Genomic DNA, 19,943 nt, shown 5'->3' with positions numbered 1-19,943 from the left:
GCAAATGGCTCTACCTGTATGATAGCCTATTAATGTAATGTTTGTATTTCACTCCATTTTCAATAGATGTCCTGAGAAACACCCCCAAGCCAAAGCAGATATAGATGGGGTCCAGGTGCCTCTACTGATAGCCAGAGACCCAGCCTATCCACTACTGCCATGGATCATGAAAGGTTTCTCTTGTCCATTGTTGGTGGTTTATTGTCATAATGAACTGTCCTTTGGCTGCTGTGATGCAAAAAATTTCCCTGTTTGTGGGAATAATAAAGGAATTTCTGATTCTGATACCTTTCAGAGGAGGAAGAGGCAAAAGCTATTTTCTACTTTGTAAGTATTTCTCTGTCTTTTTAGCAGCAGTATCACATTACACTTAACAGCACTAAAAGGAAAATTCAAATTAACACTTAATAATTTACGACTTAAACTACGAATGGGGGCTTTATCTTGAGAGAAATATCAGGTTAAAAGTGAAACCTCTGCTTCCTTTAAAACAATAATCAACTCAATAATTTTCTGTTGAATATAAGAGAACTGACTGAAGATTGTGGTTGATGACTGTGCACTTCACATATAATAGCTACTTTATTTCCTCAAAGTAGTTTAAAACAGTAAACACTGTAACAAATTGCTTCAAAAGCAGCAGATTTGACAGGGTTGACATTTTTGTTTTTTGTTTACATTTTCTAACATTTCTATTATATGATATATAATAATATCATAATATACAATTAGTTGAATATTAGTGATATGGTAGGCTACTGAACAAATGTTACAGCAGATCATGGCACTTTCTATATATATATATATCCACTTTATATGTGAGCCTGTATTACCTTTATAAGGTAACGTTAACGTTACTAGCTATATTACTTACTTTTTTAGTTACATTTAGGCCAGTCACATAAGGAACTAGAGCACAGCTGGACACGTGAATAATATTACTAAAGTACAAAAAATAGGCTGGTGTAATGCCATCAGTCTACAAGTTCAAATATATTCAACATAAAAACCTGTTCAAACATAGTTAGCTAAGTTAGCTGACAAGCTGTTAGCTATGGCTAATAATAGACTAATGAATTAACCTGCTTAATGAACAAACTTGGTTTAAAGCGACTGCTATATGACTGTTAGCATGCATACTTTATATAGACCATCTGTAGTGACACCTGGACAGACTGGGCCAAAGCAGGCTGATGTCAGTGATTAAAAACACAATATCAAATACAGCAGGCTCACCTGGTAGCTGCTCCAATGAAGCACATCTTCTGTCGTCCTTATCAATCTTTACTTTGGTGTAGTAGAGCTGAGAAAACACAAAACAACCAGCTGTTGCTCCATGAAACATCTGGACTGGAGGCGCACGAGACGTGATCGTCACGGGACGTGCAGCAATGCAGCTGGCCTCTACAGTCCGTCCCAAAACTGGACTTCACATGTAGCAGCCTATGTTAGTCAAATATAAGACAGTAGAATCACTCACTGATGAGTGGTTTCTTAGCTTACAAACTGTAACTGTCACTTCATAACTAAGATGCATTGATGGGGACGTTCAAGGCTAAAATGCAAACCAGACAAAGCAGGCTGCTGTAGGGCCCCAGACCCTGAGAACCACAGGCTCAACTTAATACCGCATATTAAAGGTGCACTATGTAGATTTAGGGAAGACATTTGAATCAGAAGAGAAAGATCTGCACTGACTGATTTATTCATTCTTAAACAAACTTAATAAACAAACTCTCTCTGTTGTCATGACTGAATGAACTGAATAAACAAACTGACCTTAAAAGGTACAACACAATTTTTTTTGCTTTGTTTGTATTTGGCGGGCCCTGCCACCTTTCTAGCTTCAAACAGGGTTCTGGGGACCTTATTTTCCTGATTGTTCATTCAGTAATGGAAAAGACAAGTATTTCTGAGTTTGTATTATTACCTCATTAATATTGTAAGTGCCAACAGCATTCACACTAATGAGAACATAGTGGGAAAAAAGCTTTCGGAAGCACTGAGATTAAAAGTTAGCAATGTGCCTACATGAAACGTATAATTGGAAAATGCACTCAGTAGCACTTACTTTAATGTGATTCAATATGTGTCAGCTGAAAATACAAAAACCTAAATATCAAGTGCAAGACAGCAATAGGCCAACAAAAATAATCACTTTTTACTGCCACTTGGACGTTTCAGGTTCCTGCACTGTTCCTTTTTGGCAAACAGTTGGCAAACCACTGCATTCTCCAGTTGTTCTCACTTTTCAGACATGTAATGCATCACAATGATCTGATCCCCCTCTTCTCTGTGTCCGTATAATAATAAAGAATATTTTTAGAGTTTAACAGACAACATGGGGCTATGTTTGAAAATAGTCTGTGAATGAAAATGTGTTAACACATTTTAGAGGACTTTAATTTTAAAATTTTCATGGTCCCGTCATTTTGTTCAGTTTATGTGTGTTTTCAAGGTTTTTGTAGTGTCTTTCGCCCTTTTTCAGTGATCTTTTCTCCCTCCTGTTTTCTCGTGCTCCTCACCAGCCTTATTTTCCCTCCACACCTGTCTTGTATCCGTTTAATTAGCCCAGCCCTGTAACCAGAGTGTTTCCCCAGTCTGCCTTCCCTTCACACCTGCACTACATCTCCTTTATTAGCTCTTCCCTCTTCCCAGTCAGCACCATTTAATATCTTGTTTGCCTGTTCCTGTTGCATTTCTCCAATCCTGCCATGTTTGCCTTTTCCAGCCGTTGGTCCTGAATAAACTTCATCCATTGATATTCCTGCCTGTTGTGTGAGTGAAAAAAATAAATATTGCTTTACGCCTACATTTAAGAGGGCTTTAATTTTGATCACAACATTAGACTTTATTTTGAAATCAGGTCTTGGACACTTTTCCCATAATGCCAAGTACATATGCACCTCAAAACAACATGGAGGCTAGGTTGCTCGTGTTTTAAGTGAATGCTTGCTTGACTGCAGTAATACATTAGATATCACTGTGAACACAAGACACATGTTTTATTCTGCCGAACGTTTTGTTCCAATATGTGACGTACTCATTAGTTCCGCCCTTACGGTTGGCTGATTGGATGACGAAAACGTTTCTGTTCTCTGATTGGCTCCAGTTACACAACACAGTTCCGCAAATCTAGTCTGTTTGTGTTTTGACGTTTTTGTACAGTGTTCTCCAGACCACCACACAAGTCCATAAGGAAGGATACAGTTAACGTTCTTCAACTCGGTTCGTACTTAAAGCCGCTGGATAATAATGTGTAACTTAAACGTTGCGAATGCATGTCCTCCTTCAAGGCTGCAGTTGTGTCGTTTTATCAGTGCAAGGGAGTTTTTATCAGCTAATGCTAGCTAGCTAAGTTAGCTGCGGGGTCCTTATCTACCAGTATAACTTGAGCGCTAGCCAATTGCTGTATTGTGTTGGCTTGTCAGTTGTCACAGTTGTTGCCAGTATTGGTCCGCTAGTTGTTAGTGGTGCAAGCTAAATGAATACATGTTCAGGATATGTGACCGAGGCCAGTATAGCCAAGCTTCATAGTGCTTTTTGCCAGAGAAGCTCATCTCTCAGTCAACTGCACGTACCCCAGTCTCCTGTGTTGTTGACATCGTAGTATACGCGTTTGGCAAGTGTAACATTAATAGTATCGTCCTCGGAATCCGCACATACACTGTTACAGGGCTCGATAGACCGGATACGCGCATTTATATGGAATATACTTAAACTCCACTGAAACAGATGACAATTGAATGTCACTTAACTAAATGGATTAAGTGCATCGTGACCTCCTCTCCTTAGATAGCACCACTGTTGATTTTGGCAAATCAATTATTAGACTTGGGTATGTAAATGTGTGACATACATGTTTGAGAGTGATCAAGATTTTTTTTTTATGGATTTCATTTATCTGACTCACATTCACTTTTCCAGCATAGTGGTGGCACCTGGCTACATATCCCTGACTTAAAGTTTAGATTTGGTTCGTAGTCCTATAGTCTGCATCCAGTCATCATCCACTTTTCTGCGTTGAGTCAATTCTGGCAGCAGACCTTTCCCCAGTCGTATCCTCCAAGTCCTTGTGGGGGATCCTGAGGTGTTCTCAGACCACCTGTGAAATAGAATTCCATCAGCATATTTGGGATACCTAGCAGTACTAAATTGGCAAGAAAGTTGACTCCTAACCAGTATTGACTGGGAGGCTTAATCAGATATTGGAACCCCTCAGTTGTCTCCTTTTAATGCACAACTATTTTACTTTCTCCTGGATGTCTGAGCTCCTGACCCTGACCATATGGGTGATCTCAGACATACTACGTAAGAAGCTCGATTCATTCAGTTTCTATCCACAGTTGTACTCTTTAGACAACGTCCACAGTGAAACATCGAGTGGATGATGACATCGTTGTTGGGGAGGTAGGAGGGTTACTATGTGTTTCTGAATAAGAGGTAGTGTGTCTCCTCAGAGTTGCCATAAGGCAGGAGTTGCACATTAACACACTACTGTGGTCCCCACTGGTTCCCACTGTCCCTCTGGCGGCAACCTCTGACTTTCCCTGTCTGAAAATATTGTTTATATATCGTGATATATAGTTTGCAAAACATATATGTGAAAAAATATAAAAGAAAAAATATATAAAATAAATAGCAGGACTGTAACATTAACTGCTTTTGCACATAACACTAGTGCTTCAGATGTTGGAAGTTTTGCTGCACAGGCGACAAAACCATAGTATAATAGTAAAATGGTATACTATATGGTAGTTTAACAGTATCAAGTATGAAAATTAAAAATTGAGACAATTAAAATTCTGTGTTGGGTGGAGTTTAAAAAGTAATTTTCCATAGTGCTTCAAGTGTATGTAGTACTGAAGAAAATGCAGACATTGTTTTAAATATCTCTACTTATTCATTATTGATATTTACACATAGCATGGACAAAGATACAGATAGAAAATAGAGTAACAGTGCTGTATCTCCCTCAGTGTTGCCAGAGAGCTTGTGAGTGAGGCCGAGCTCTGCGCAGAACTTGACACAGGAGCGAGGCAAACTGGTACAGCTTTACAGAAAAGACTTCACAACTTCACACTATATTGATATATATCGTATTGTCAAAATCTATTTCTCGTTTGATAATATCTCGCTGTGTCTTACAAAGTATATGTACTGCCCAAGTGAATATACTAAATTTCACATTTATTCTACCAATAATGTTAAACCTGTTAACATGGCACACCAAGAGTATGGCTGAATCATAGATGTAAAAAGCCAAGCGAAGTATGGCAACTGCTCAAAGAAGATCTGATTTCATACCAATTCATGAATGCTGCAAAGAAACAGAGCTATTTGTCCATCATTGCATAGTTAGTACGTGTCAAACTAACTAACTAAGTAGTTTTGTTTGTATGCTGTTGTCATGTTAAAGTATCTCTTTTTAACTTTTCAGGATAAAAAAACAGGAGACATAATGGCGTCGGACTCTCCACGCAGACCTAGCCGCTGTGCTGGAGGGGTTCTGGTTCGAGCACAAGCTGCTACGTAAGGACAGATATCTGCAATACGTTTTTTTATTATGTTATTAGAAATCCCTAAAATCATGATACTGCATGTATGTAGTATGTATCTGTTTATGAGAGATCTACTGTATATGTCTGTAGCTACCTGTCCATAAATGCATTATCATTGGAGATAACATGACCTTTTTTGTTGTCACAGGGAGCAGTCTTACATGGAGAGTGTGGTGACCTTTCTGCAAGATGTGGTCCCTCAGGTAACTTTCCTCTGTCATGTATTCACTCATACAAACAGCTCCTATAAATGGTGTCCCTATTCCCCACTACCATACTGATCATAGTTAGTACAGCACGTCTTCATTTTGTTGTGTTCATAGTAGAAAAATGACATGGATAAGTAAAGTCATCATGGTCAGCATGCATACTTAAAACCACTGTTTGTACTATGCTGTTGATGGACACTGTTGTCCAATAACCCTAACCCTAACAAGCTAGAGTGTTTTTCTAACCCTATGGCAGAACATTGATTGGAATAGCCAGATCTTTTCCAGTGATGAGACAGCGCTGTAGAGATGCAAGACTACAAAAAATGAAAATTGACAGGAATTGAGTTTTAATTAGAAGCCTTTAGGGGACTGCTGCATACGTGAGCCTCTAGCCCAAAAGAATGCAAGTTGCCTTACAGATATTCTCTGAGTTTTAATTCTGCTATAAAAATACCCTCGGCTGGTAATATAGGATTCGTTTGCTGGTATTTTGTGTGTATTTTTGTCCACTCTCTTCTGTCTTTCAAACACAGGCATATACCGGTGCTCCTCCCACAGATGAAAAAGAAAAAATTATTTGGGTCCGATTTGAAAAAGCTGACATCAACGGTAAGTCTTTAACTCTCTGACAACTGAAGTTGGGTTTGTTTGAGTTTTGAAAGCGCTAGAGTTGGCACAACCTTAGGTTCTTCAGGGCAATGACTGATCTGTCAAAGGTTACTCTATATAAGAGAAAATAATGTAAACTAGCATTGTTCTTAGTAATCTAAATCACACAGTTGACTTCAAGAGAAAGGAATATCTCAGCCCACTGATAAGGAATGCTGCGTTAATCTAATTTTTCTGCCTGATTTCTGCTGTTTGGTACAGACACTGAAAGGAAATATCTTCATCTATCAGAAAATGATCATTTTGAATGTTAAAGTTGTACTCTGTCATGTATTTTAGTATATCTCTTATGCTTTTTGAATGTATTTGCTCTCATGCTACCTGTTTGGTTGTGACACTTCAAACTGCACGATGGTAAACATGGCTTCACATGCTCTACCATTTTTGCATAAAGCTGAGTGCCACAATTTGTGAAAAGTTGTGAATTTCACTCATAGGTACTCGGCAGGTTAGCACATCCACTGCCTCTTTGAAATAATTCTCCTGCCCATCTGTAATTTTTTAAAGCTGCTTTTTCTGAGTTCAAGAATAAACTTAAATGTTAAACTGACATGGCTGTTTGCTTTTGCTACGGGGCTGTTTAATTACATACAAGCTTTCAGGTTTGGGATGATGCTGCATTAAGCTGCACTCTTGAAATAGCCACTGTGTAATGTCAATGTATAAGGGAACAATACACAAAAAATGTATGTGGCGGTACAGGATTGCATTTTGTAAATGTAGAATTAGACAATGATCTGGAGCTGTGAAGCATTGCAATTAGATGAGAGGGAATTCTTTGCAGACTTTCGTAAGGCGAAGGGATAATGTCTCAAACAGTATAGAATAAATTAAAGTGGTCTGATAGAGATGAAGCTTATAAAACATAATGTAAAATTTTATTTAAAAATGAACATGATGTTATTCATTTGTGGTTTATTTGTCATAGTCGTTTAATTATACTTTATCTAATGTCTCACTTTCTGTTTACACAGACACTGCGCGCAATCCAGAGTTTATGGAGATGCACAGTGGTACTACTGACCCTCCTCTCTGCCTTATGATTGGCTACACTGACGGGATGCAGATCTGGAGCGTATCTGTAAGTCACACACCTAACTGTTCTACCTGGCCCTTTTGAACCATACGTTTTTTTAAGATGATAAGTTCAGATGGATATGTGTGCTGAAACAATCAGATCAAATGCTCACTATAGAGCAATATTTTGCCACAGCTCTCCTGTACAGTAAGGGCTGTCAGACTCCTCATAGGTCAACACCAAAAACAAGTCAAGCATTCCTTTCTTAACAAAGTCTGTAGAGGAATTATAGTCATAGTTGTATGTTTAAGACTAGGATTTAGTGTGAAAAACAGTACGCAACTGACATATAACTTGTGAATTGCAAATGCTTTTTTCTAAAAACCTTTTCACTGTTTTTCAAGATCACAGGTGAGCTTATTGAGACCAGTATTGAAAACCAGTAGACTTAAGCCCAGAACTTGTTTACATTGTGCTCTCATCAATAAATTATGTAACAAAAAGGCCTGTTTATGACTGCTGAAGCTTATTTTTAATTTTTTACTAACTTTAGTTGTTGAACACAATATTTTTACTTGGTATGTTGATGAACAATTCTTACAATTGATTGTGTGATTGGATAATGTAAACACACTTGTCCTTACTGAGTTCAAAAGTCTAACTCTCGTCAAATAATTTGCTGACCTCGGGCCTGTAAGGACATGTCCACTGCCCATCCAAGTGGCTGATGGGAAAAAACAATGAGGAAACAATGAAGAAATGTAGCTATTGTATCTCTATGTAGTCAGGTATATCAGTCACACCAGCCCTATTCACTGATTAACACAGCAGCTAAAACCACACAGGATGAACTTGCCCAAAAGGAGTCACACTCCAAAACCTTCACTATATTGTTTTTTAAGGTTTAAAATGAATAAACATCATCAGCATTTTACTAAATAATTAAATACTTGGATATTTCCTCAGTTAACCATGTCATCAGGGTATTAGAAAGTGCTAAGGAACAGACTAAAATTTGTCATTAATCATTCAAACTTTAATTTGGTCTGTACATACAGGTTATTGCAATTCAAAGTGCTTTACAGATGACTGACAATCTGATAACAAGAAAATGTAAATGTAAACAGTAAAACTATTTGAGACTAATAAAAAATGAAAATGATAAAACTGAAATAATAAAACCAATAAAATTGTGTAAAATTGATTAAAATTGAACTACAACAAATGAATTAGATGTATATTAAATGTATTGTAGATATCTTTATTCAGTACACTGAGACATACAAAATACAATAATAAAACAAAAGAATAATATATACAGATGTTTACCTACAACTAATCCTGATGTTTTCGATCCCATCATATTTAACAGTGACCAGGGTCTCATCTACGCTGGGTTTGTCCCTTTTCACTTTTAAGGCCCAAACTCCAATCAGTGTTTCTTCCTGTCTCACAGACGACGTTCTCAAACTGAGAATGGGGGGCGTGGTTAATAGTCATAAATAACTATTACCATCCCAAACATACTCTGTTCTAGCAAGATAGCATCACTAGCATGGATTAGCAATAGCGTCGATATTGGCATGGACAAGCAGATGTATGAATATTAGCAGGGATGGCCATAGGGGTCATTGAAACACAAGTTCCTTTTGGGTATTGAGGAGCAGCAGAGTTTATTGACGGTCAAATTGTAACCTGTACCACACATTTACTGCCACTAGACAACTTCAAAATCTGCTAAACTTTCCCCCTGCTCCGGTCGGCAACACCTGTCTGCTCTGAGCAAAGTCACCATCGCTCTTTGTGTTTCCCTTGCTCAACCACTCACACTCTACACACTGCAGTCTTCCTGCTACGCTACTAGTTCTAACTTATATGAACCAAGCCTGCAGGATGACGTATGACTCCCAGATTCTACCATAGTCATACGTCATTAATTCATTTTGGAACCAGCTTAAATTTGAGCACAAAATTAAGTTATCTTCCTAAAAATATTTGGCTAACAGTGTGGCTTATCAATTTTGTCAGGAAAGGACTCCATCATCAAAATACCAAAATACAGTGGAGTGGTAGTTTGATACAACACTGAATTGCAGTGCAGACTTTTGTCCACGAGGTGGTAGTGTTGACCTTGTTATGAGCAGTATTGCACTTAGTTTCTGCTCAGGGGACCAGGTCCAAAGATCCTATTTAACTACTGTTTCCTGAATAAGGGGTGTATAGATATAGATATAGATATAGATAAACAGTGATGGATTGGTTTGCGTCATTGACAGCCAGTGCAGCCAATCTAAAAGTTGCCTTTGGAATTGAGCAGATTTGAACTGACAAAAGAAAGATGCTCTTTTCATTTTTTTTTCAGTTCAGTTCCTGGGATTACCACATAAGTAAAATGACTGGCCATTTAGCTTCAGTGTCTCTTAAATCTGTCACCAAGATGTATCTTCGTATTTGCTATGAGGATAACAGTTACATCCAATGAGAATACCAGGGAAAGAAATTGAAATCCAATGTCCTGGTAGTGGGACAAACAATTCTGACCTGTGGCCTTGTGCTGCATGTCATCACCTCCCTCTCCCCCCTTCCCTGTCTGACTCTTCAGCTATCCTAACAAAATAAAGGCTAAAAAAGGATGTCCTGGTAGCCTACTTGATATTGTAAACACTCTCAAGGAACTTCATTTAGTCAATTATACTATTTTCCACATGTTCATGAAGGTTCTCAGTCATGCAGGTCATGGTAATTTTAAATGCTGTATTGTAGGCAACTGAACGTGTTTCAGTTTCTTGAAGACGTTTCACCTCTCAATCTTTCTTATGCCGCGGAAATATCAGAAATTTAGGAGGATCTTCAATAAACATCATATCCTGGTTCAATTCAAACCTACCAACACACTGAGGCAGAAACGTGTCCATCCTAAGGACAAAACACCCAGGCATAAACAGCGTAATGTAGTTTATGCTGTTGAATGCAGCCAGGACTGCACAGATTTGTACACTGGGGAGACAAAACAACCTCTCCATAAATTAATGGCACAACACAGGAGGACCAACTCCTCAGGTCAAGACTCTGCTGTCCACTTACATCTGAAGGAGAAAAATCATTCCTTTTAGGACAACAATGTAACATCTTGGCCAGAGAAGACAGATGGTTTGAAAGAGGAGTAAAAAAGAATAGATCTATGTCAAACTGGGGCGACTGTCTTTGAACAGAAGAGGTGGCCTAAGACATTACTTATTACCCACCTACAATGCTGTACTGAGTTCTCTCCCCAGACAGCTTAACAACCATTAACACCTGGGCTCACCTAGTCCTAGCAACCCACATGAAGGCTGTTTGGGTCAACGACCCACAAGTGGCCCTACCACTTTAAAAGGTTTAAAAGCCTGCAACTCCCCTCCAGTTAGTTAGAACTGAAGAAGCTTCTTGGATGAGAGGTGAAACGTCTTCAAGAAACTGAAACACGTCCAATTGCCTACGATACAGCACTTAGAAATATTCAACACATGTCGTCATTCCAATTCCACCACTCCTGATGTAATGTGAAATGTGGCCTCAAGAGGGAGACCTTTTGATAAAGTAATGAAAGGGGTGATTTTGGTTAACATGAGCCTTGTTATTTCCAGGTCAGCTGCGTACTACAGTGATTAAATCATTAAAAAAGTAAATATCTTAAAGCAAAGGTCAAAAAGTCATAAATACTTTATTTACTGCATAATATAAGTGTTATCTTTGGTTGTGATGTATTTTTTCAGGCAGCGTGTTGAAATACATTTTTCTATCCAAACGTCAATGCCAAACCTCAAAACTCTTCCCAAGAACAATGGGCAAGATATCTTATTCAGTAAATTCACTTCTTTAAAGTCAGTTTTGGAAATCATTAGAAGATTTTGTCTGCTCTTTGGCTTAACAAATTATCCACAATGGTTGGTAAAGGTTTCACTCATCAAGTATTGCCCTTCATGTAGAGGCTGTCACTGAAACATGCAAACTTCACATACATCCTGTGAGTTTTAAACACACCAAAGTCCTTAATCAGTCCCTTTATAAACATCCACAGGCTGTCGGTAAGAGGACATATGCTTACTTTACCCGTGAGCTCACACAATGCCCACTATGATGTGGCAACTCCTGTGCTGCTAGAAGATTTTCTGTTGCAGTTATTATGGTGGACCAGAGGATTACAACTGTTTTAGCCACACTTCACACGCCCAGTAAAAATATAAGCTTGGTGAGGCTCCCCTGCCTTTCAGTTTCAGTTGAACTTGACACCAATTTTGATTCACACAGCACAGCCCGGCCTGTTATCATACACTGCCCTTCCTCATTGTTTTTCTTTCATATTTGAAAGTTTATGAGATGTTTCTGGGTTGTGTTTTTTCGCAGGGTTTTAAGTAAGCACTGAAGGTGCTTCGGTCTCTGGCTCTTGAGTGGCTGTGAAGTGTTTGTGACAGTTGCTAAGCCAACACCCTCTGTAATGGCCCGGCAGAGTACGAACATACACGTGTACACACACTTGTGAGATGGGGACATCTGACTGGTTGTATGGATGCTGACAGAGCTGTTTAGGCGATGTAGATTACTGTCGCCTCACGCTGGAGAGGTGTCGTCCACCGCTGCCTGATAAGAGGCAGACTGCCGTGGACTAATTGTCTGTCTGCATACGTGTTGAGATGAAATGATCTGCTTGGGAGAAAAGTGGAAAAATTTTTGCAGCAAGTGTCAGTGGATGTGCTGGAGACCTTGAACTGTCTTACAAGTCCATGATACTGTCCTAGGGATATTAACAGATGACTTAAGATGGGAATTTTCTTCAGTACAGACGCTGAAGTGCAAGTTTTATACATTTGTAGGAGCTTCTGTCCCCTCCCAGACAAAGTGCCTGATTCTTTCCTTCCAAAATGTAAAGACATCTTGTTTTATTCTTTTTTTGTATAGAGCTGATCAGTGTATAGGTTGGCCTATATTATCAGCCAATGTCGGCCAATAACAGATACAGTATATTGCTATCGATGTATGTTGCCCGAGATGCAGCGATACGAAAACTTATGGTTTTAGAGATTATAATGCAATAATATAATGTAGTAATAATTATAATAATGATAATAATAATGATAATAATATGTTGGTTGGTTGGTTTGTCAGCAGGATTACACAAAAACTACTGAACAGATTTCCACTAAATGTGGTTGCAGGATGGATCTCGGCTCAGAAAAGACCTCATTGGTCAACTTTTGGTGTGGATCTGGATGAAGGGAGGGATCCAGGAATTTTATGTAATAGACATTACATAAACATTTTTGTTAATTTCTCAGGAAATACATGGATGTAAAATCTGGCGTATTTAGGTGGCTGGTATTTATGAGTGAGTACAATTTGCTGGGATCCAAATAAAAATTTGCATTAAGCTGATTTCAATTTGTATTATTTGATATTGGATTAGGCTTGATTGAATTACAGGTGAGGTATGTGCTCTACTGACTGCTTTACCAACTGTTTTAATAACAATTGTTTAATGAAAATTTCAGAACCTTTCTTAAAAAAAATCAATATATGGAATATACACGTGTGTAAAAATAGCTGCAGAATTCAACATGCTGAAGATGTAAATCACCTAATTGTTCTATTGTGAAATAAATTAGTTAATCTGATTTGAGAGTTACACAACCAGTAAATTACAACAAGTAGGTTCATTTTTGGATCCAGAGTAAAAAAAATACATCTCAGCATCATAAAGTAGTTCCTCATTACTGTAGTCTTGTGCACTTATAATTTTAGTGCTGCATGTCATGGAAGCCCATGAACAAGCACCTGTTACTGTACGATCCCTGAAGCACCTGCTCCCTCCAAACCTCCAATATGTCCAGCACTGTTAGTGAGTGGACTCAGTTGTGAATATGGCCCAGATATCTGTTCACAGCTTATGGCATTACATTTGGGAGATTAAAACAGAAGAGCAGACACTGTGATTCCACAAAACCATCCGAGCCACAAATGAAATGAATATAATGAATAACTGTAAGCAGGGAAAACAACTTTGAAAAAGCAATTTGGCATATTGCATACGCCGGGCCACTAATGTAATGGTGGGAATGTTGTTGATGGCAGTGGATGTCACACAGAGCCATGTAAGGCGAGGATGAGCGGTGGGGTAATGCACAATAACCCGGCGCATTAACCTCCAGCCTTCCCCTCTTCTCATTTTAATCCAGCAAATTCCATTATTCCCCCTCGCAAGTCCATTTGCTTGTACAGGAATCCTACCCTGCTGCCAACCTCCTTTTATTCCTGCTATCAGTGCTCGTATAACCTGCTCATGTCTCCAGTGTTAATCTACCACCGCTGGGCCTCAAGCACTCCGAATAAAAACACAGCTCCAAATCCGCCACTTTGAAAAGGCTACTAATTGCACAAAAGAGCGATCATCCCCTCAGATGGGTTTAAAGACTTAAAACAAACAGATTAAAGCACTAGTAAAGTGATAATGCAGGTTTCACTGTAATTTAACGCATAAAAGAATAACAAAAGTGGGGCATTCTGCGCTTAAAACAATGTGCCATTACGCACGCCAGACACTGCCAAGAGCCACACAGGCCATTGACCTAATATAGTGGCATCATATGAACACATGAAGCCTGAACAGTGCCAGGCATACCCATATCCATTAAAGTGCTTTACACTGGGGCTGCATTTCCTCAGTAATAGAGACCAGAAATGCAATGAACTTTAAAACCCTCTCTAATAGGGCAACCTTTAGTGTTAATCCCTAAATGTAATTTCAAGCCTGTGTAAATGTGCTGGAATGCACTTGTTTGATCACTGGGTTGATGAACCAAAGTTAGCTCTGGCATTGTTCAGCCACCATAAAACAATGAAACACTAACAAACAACAGCCAAAGTATTTTTTCATTTCTCATTTCATTGTTATGTAAAGTTGTGTATTTTTACACTTAAATAATTGACTATAAGTTGGTGAGTCTCTGTATCAAGCTTTAGTAGTTTTTTGGTGCCAACCAAAATGGGTTATCAGTTAGTAAAACAGATGTCAGTGTGAATGATGAAGTGAAAATGAAATGTTTTAGTTTAGTTCACTTCTTCTTGGCTAAATTAATTAATCATGCTAATTGTAAATTGTATGGTATATTTTATGAAGCCAAGAGAAAAAAATAAACAGTAATGCCTTTTTAGAGTTTTGTAAAGAAACATTCTTTCATTATTCCTTGAAAATAAGGTCACATATTGGCACCAGCGTCAAAACATTTTTTTTTGATGGAGGAGAAAACAATGTGTTGGTTGTTTTGAAATACAGGCAAATGAATGATAAAGAGCGAGAGTTGGCGTTAGTTATTAGTAAATAGTCTCAAAATCTGTGCATTTAAAAACCAAGTGCATGTATGTGAATATATTTAATTGATAGTCAGCAGCCTTAACAGTTGATTATCAGTTAATCGTTTTTTTCCATTAGAAGACCACTGACATGATCTGTGTTTTGCGCAAAATCTGAGTAGACTACATTAGAAGTTGAAAGAAGTTATTTTAATGCTAAACTAAATAACACAAAATAATGACTTGATGTAATTGCATAGCTACCTTCTTCCCCGATCAACAACTGAGCCCAAGAAATTCCCACCCATTTTGGGGCTACTAAATGGCGAAAATGTTATAATATCAGTTTGTATAGAATACCTTATTGTTTTTTTTTTAATTGCCAATAATTGTATTTTAAGTACATTTTCTTTTACCAGTATTTTGTATTTTAAAAAAATATACAGTATATTTGATAAGCAAGAATTTGTTATTTGTAACAAAATACTTTTTGATGTATTTGTGCCCATCTCTGATTGTTGGTTAATGCATTTTTAATCGTTTCATTCTTAATGGCCATTATTAACATCCCTATTTTGTGTGTAATTTTTTTTTTTACTATTTTGTTTGCCTAATACAAGTCATATTTTAAGAAGTGTTTCACCGCTAGGAAGATATGCTTGCATAAAACTGGGCTGTCTCTGCAGTAGAAAGAAGCTAGTATTTTTTAATTTGGTGATACATGACCAGAGAAACACAGAGAAAGGCCTTTGGTATTCTTTTTTGCTCGAGAGGTAGAAAAACCTACAACAAGCAACCGCGTTAAGTGGTGCTTGGTTTTACCTTGGAGTCCGTTTTGAACAGGAAGCAGTAAGGTGGTCAACTGGTATCAAACAACATGGTATTACAGCTAAACAGTACACTAAAATATGTTTCTGAAAACATCTTAGATGACAAAAAAGCAGTGCAGTAACAGAATCTTGGTTTATACTTTAAGCACTGCCTAGTGTAGACAGTTTGATCAGAGTTTGGTGATACGCCCCTCACTTGATCTGAGAGTGCGTCTCTCTCCTGATCCAACTGACATGTTTAGTGTCAGTTGGCGACTCCTTTGCCAGCAAAGGAGTCGGGGGCTCTGGGTGCAGGCAAAATGGAGAGATGTTTACGCTTGTTCATTTGCATATACAGAATTGTAGGGATATGAATCTGGTTGAAAATCGGCAAAATTCCTGTTTAAACGTTTAGCCTAAAAATACTGTATTACTGGTATGTGTATGTAAGCTGGTGGTTTCTAACACCCATAAATCTGGTGAGAACAAAGGTGAATGATTTGAACGTTTAGTTAGGCCTCCCATCTTTATCCTTTTTATAATCATGCAATCAAACATGGAAAGTGATCTTGGGAGACTGTAGGATCTGTTGGAAACACTGGTGAGAGTGTTTATAAGCGTAACAGCCTGACTGGGACAGAGACATCACGGGCTTCTGCCCACTTGGCATTAACCCGTATCCCCAATCCTTCCTTGTTGGCTCTGTCACAACCAGTGTAGGCAGCTCATTTGCGATGCCACTGGGCCTTTTACTCTGTGCTCAGTAGATTTTACTTTGTGGTTTGGCTGGAGCTTCAACCACCAGACCACCCTTGTTCCTCATGCTCCCTCCCTATCGCCCCCTGTCTCTTTCTATGAACGAACCAGTTTCACACAATGTGCAGAGTACAGATAAACTTATCCCAAAGTTATTAAGACCAAATACAGGTTGTGTTTCCAGATACACATTTACATCAGCAAAAGGCATTTACTAATGACCTTAAAATGTGACACTTGAGATTACAGAATGTCCTGTGGCCACAGGTAAAAAGAATCTCTGGGTTGCCTAAATCTTGGATATGTGGTTTTAGCTTAACCTCAATGTCAATCCGTATCATTGAGCATAACATGGGTCTTTATCATTTCTCTCCAATTCAGTTAATTAAACTAATGTCTTTCAGTTGGCAGGGGAAGCCCAGGAGCTGTTCTCGGTGCGCCATGGTCCTGTGCGAGCTGCTCGCATTCTGCCAGCTCCTTATATCAGTGAGTATCTTCAGCACCTTAACCTTGCCTAAATATTAATAAGTTTATCTGCATACTGTTTTAAATTGGTTATATTGATTTTAAGTGTGCCAGACTTAGGCTTCTTCAACCTTTCATGTATATTCTAGATGATCCTTTGTTGTAATATTAGTATTTTTCTTCAAAAACTGTGTTGGTTAAAACATGTAAAAATGAAGTTTAGAAAGTAACGGTTTAACACGCTTTTTTGGCAAGAGTTAGGTGAGAGGATGAACCTACAGCCATCAGCTGGATAGCTCATCTTATTTCGAAGATGGGACACAGGGAGAGACGGTCAACCTTATATCTTGCTTGTTTACTTGGAATCAAAACCAAGGAAGGGATATGGCAGAAGAACACATTTTCTTTGTAGGTCCTCTCAAATGTTTTTTCAGGATAACTTTTAAATGTCTGTCCTGGAAAAAAACACTTTGGCTAACTTGACTTCGGCATTTAAGGTCGACACTTAAAATAAAATTTTGTATGGCACATCCTAATGCAGTTTTGGCTTGTGGCTGTTCTAAGTGGTGCTGTATCATTAAAATTAAAGAGTGCTTCATGCTGCCTCATCCTAATGTTAAAGTCAATCTACGATTAGTGTTGGCCTCCTCTCAGTCAGCGGTGGCAAGCCTCTAAGCCCTAAGTCAGTGCTTTCTGCTGCCAAAACTCTGCTGGAAACTTCTCACCATACCTTCACTGTTCTGTTAGCTGTCTCTCTAACTCCTCTACTAAATCTTCTCTTTAAGATTCTTTAATTTTTTGTTTAGGTAAACATGCATGTTATGGATTCTGTTGTCATTCTCTGTTTACGTTTTTTAACTGTAACTTATACCACTTCTTTTACCAGAACTTGTCTTTATCATACTGCTGCCAAATTTCTTAGATTCTCAGCATTAAAAATGAATCAAAATTTTAGATGTAGGACTGTCTTATAACAGTAATGCCTTTTTTGTAGCAGACATTTTGCAGGAAAATTAAACAGTCATACTGGTGGGACATCTTCAATAGAAGAGAAAGAGATAACAATTTTTGGTAAATATAAAATAATGTAAAGCTGGCAGATGATGTTTTGCATTTATAGTAAGTGTCAAAAGTCATTCGCGGAAAGTAGCAAGTCAACTAACATAGGAAGAAGTGGACAAGAAAAGAGGAAGAAATGTGGGTACGTTAGTTACAACAGATCATCATTAATTTACTGGAATGCATTGGCTTTAGCAAATTGAAAAGTGTACAGTAGCTAAGCATTGATGCATCCATTATCTGATGAGCTGTAGCCATGACCTTTTTAAAGGAGTAAATAATTGAGTTTCCATCCAAATATTTTTATACCAATTTTCAATTTCTGCATTAAAAAGCAAAATCAGAAATTTAAATGTCTATATGTCTATAGTGAAACATCGTGATGGACGATGATATCGTTGTTTATGAATTTGAGGCAGCATGTCCCCTCAGTGTTGTTGTAAGGCAGCAGTTGCATATTAGCTCACCACTGTAGTCGCCCCTGTTTCCCACCATTGCTCTGACAAGAATCTCCAACTGTCTCACCCTGCAGAGATAACTATCTCCCGTTACCGCCGACATACATCCCTGTGCCAGGTTTAAAAGCTTTTCCCATCCCCGCACCACATGTCCGTGACTTAGCTTTGTTCAGCCTTGTATGCATAAAACAACATTGGCCGACTAGCTAAGGAAGCTGAGCTAAGAAAACGGTGTATAAAAATGGCATGACTCAGAGAAAGAACGGCCCACAGGAAAAGAAACACTGCTGCCACAAATTTAACCAAGTGTCTTGGGTTTGCCTAACTGGCTGGTTTGAGTTGGCTAAGTGTTGTATTGATGAGAATGTGCAATGGAAACGGAGTTATCAAATCGATTACGATTCATTCACATTTCCTTTTTCTGGTTTCAGAAAGTCAGTTAAAACTTCTGCTAAATTCATATTGAAACTTGACTAATGAAAATATCATGTCTTCTCAGTTTAGTATTACATAATTATTGTGTTATTTAACATAATTTGGTTGCCATGACAAGCTTGATAGCTAGAAAACCGAACAAAATTAAGAATCATGCACAAGAAATTGAACATGCACAAGATTGAAGTGCTTCCTTGAATTCTAAAAATTTGTCCTGTCATAATTTTGCCATGATAGAATGTCTATTAGATTCAAAAATCCTCACAATTATTTCTGTATTTCATAATTTCACCCCCAGTGGATCTGGAAAAACTCTGCTGGCTTGCTTAAATTGCCTAATCTAGCAGAGTGCAGAAAGTGAAGTTAATTGTGCCATTAACAGTACAGGTGAAAAACCTGTAAAGGTGCCCAGTGGCTGGCACTAAGCACTTACTCTGAGCTGAATAATAAAGACCTGCCCAGCACAGCAGTATTGCCTACCTGTGATTCAGTGTGGCTGGTAGTCAAAGGTAGTATGCTGATAGTGTCACTGCCTTCAGTAACTTTCACAGTTTTGTTTTTTACTTCCAGCATTGAGAGATTATAGTTTTGAGTGAAAGCTCAGGCTTTAAAGTATTTAAAAACAAAAAAAATAATGCTAACAGTGTGTAATTGCCAGACGAACACAATCTTATATAGGGTAACCTCTTAGGTATACATTACTAGTGATGGCCATTACTAGTGATGGCCTCTGCGTCAAGTCCATCTGACTTGACACAGGGTTGCTACATGAGGAAAATATCGTCTGAAATGTGTCAACATTTTAAGAAGTTGGAGGACATTAGACAGAACATTACTCATGTCGAAAACTATTGTAATTGTGTTCTTATCCCTAAATATATCCCTAAATATCTGCATCTATTCATTCTGTTTCTACATTTTCTTATCATATTCATTGCTCTATCAGCAACATTGAAACATTTGATTCCACTGTCACTTCAAATAGTGAAGTAGTCACAGTAGTGACAAACAATGGAAAGTGAAACAGTGTCACTGGTTTCACTGTTGTTTCAGGCAAAGTTGAATGCAGTATTAATACCAGTTTTCATATCCTCAAAGCCATGGTGCTAATGCTTTAGTTGTTCCATTGCTTAGATCCTTTCCAGACATGGAGTTTATATTTCATCTCTGCAGGT

The 19,943-nt window shown here is 38.2% G+C and overlaps 1 protein-coding gene across 1 annotated transcript in view; it reads left to right on the top strand.

Annotated features, from left to right (window-relative positions):
• Positions 1-3,137: 3,137 nt before the first annotated feature.
• Positions 3,138-19,943, top strand: part of LOC141020452 (BCAS3 microtubule associated cell migration factor-like) — a 119,232-nt gene continuing 102,426 nt past the window's right edge. Inside the window, exons 1-6 of the mRNA XM_073495539.1 lie at positions 3,138-3,228; positions 5,441-5,532; positions 5,710-5,764; positions 6,307-6,382; positions 7,417-7,523; positions 16,756-16,837. Of these exons, the coding sequence (XP_073351640.1) occupies positions 5,462-5,532; positions 5,710-5,764; positions 6,307-6,382; positions 7,417-7,523; positions 16,756-16,837 (391 nt within the window). The 5' untranslated portion in view covers positions 3,138-3,228; positions 5,441-5,461. The remainder of the gene's footprint in view (positions 3,229-5,440; positions 5,533-5,709; positions 5,765-6,306; positions 6,383-7,416; positions 7,524-16,755; positions 16,838-19,943) is intronic.

The sequence above is a fragment of the Pagrus major genome, chromosome 2 (assembly GCF_040436345.1).
Source record: "Pagrus major chromosome 2, Pma_NU_1.0".
NCBI classification, from domain to species: Eukaryota; Metazoa; Chordata; class Actinopteri; order Spariformes; family Sparidae; genus Pagrus; species Pagrus major.
This window is presented reverse-complemented; position numbering and strand designations above follow the sequence as displayed.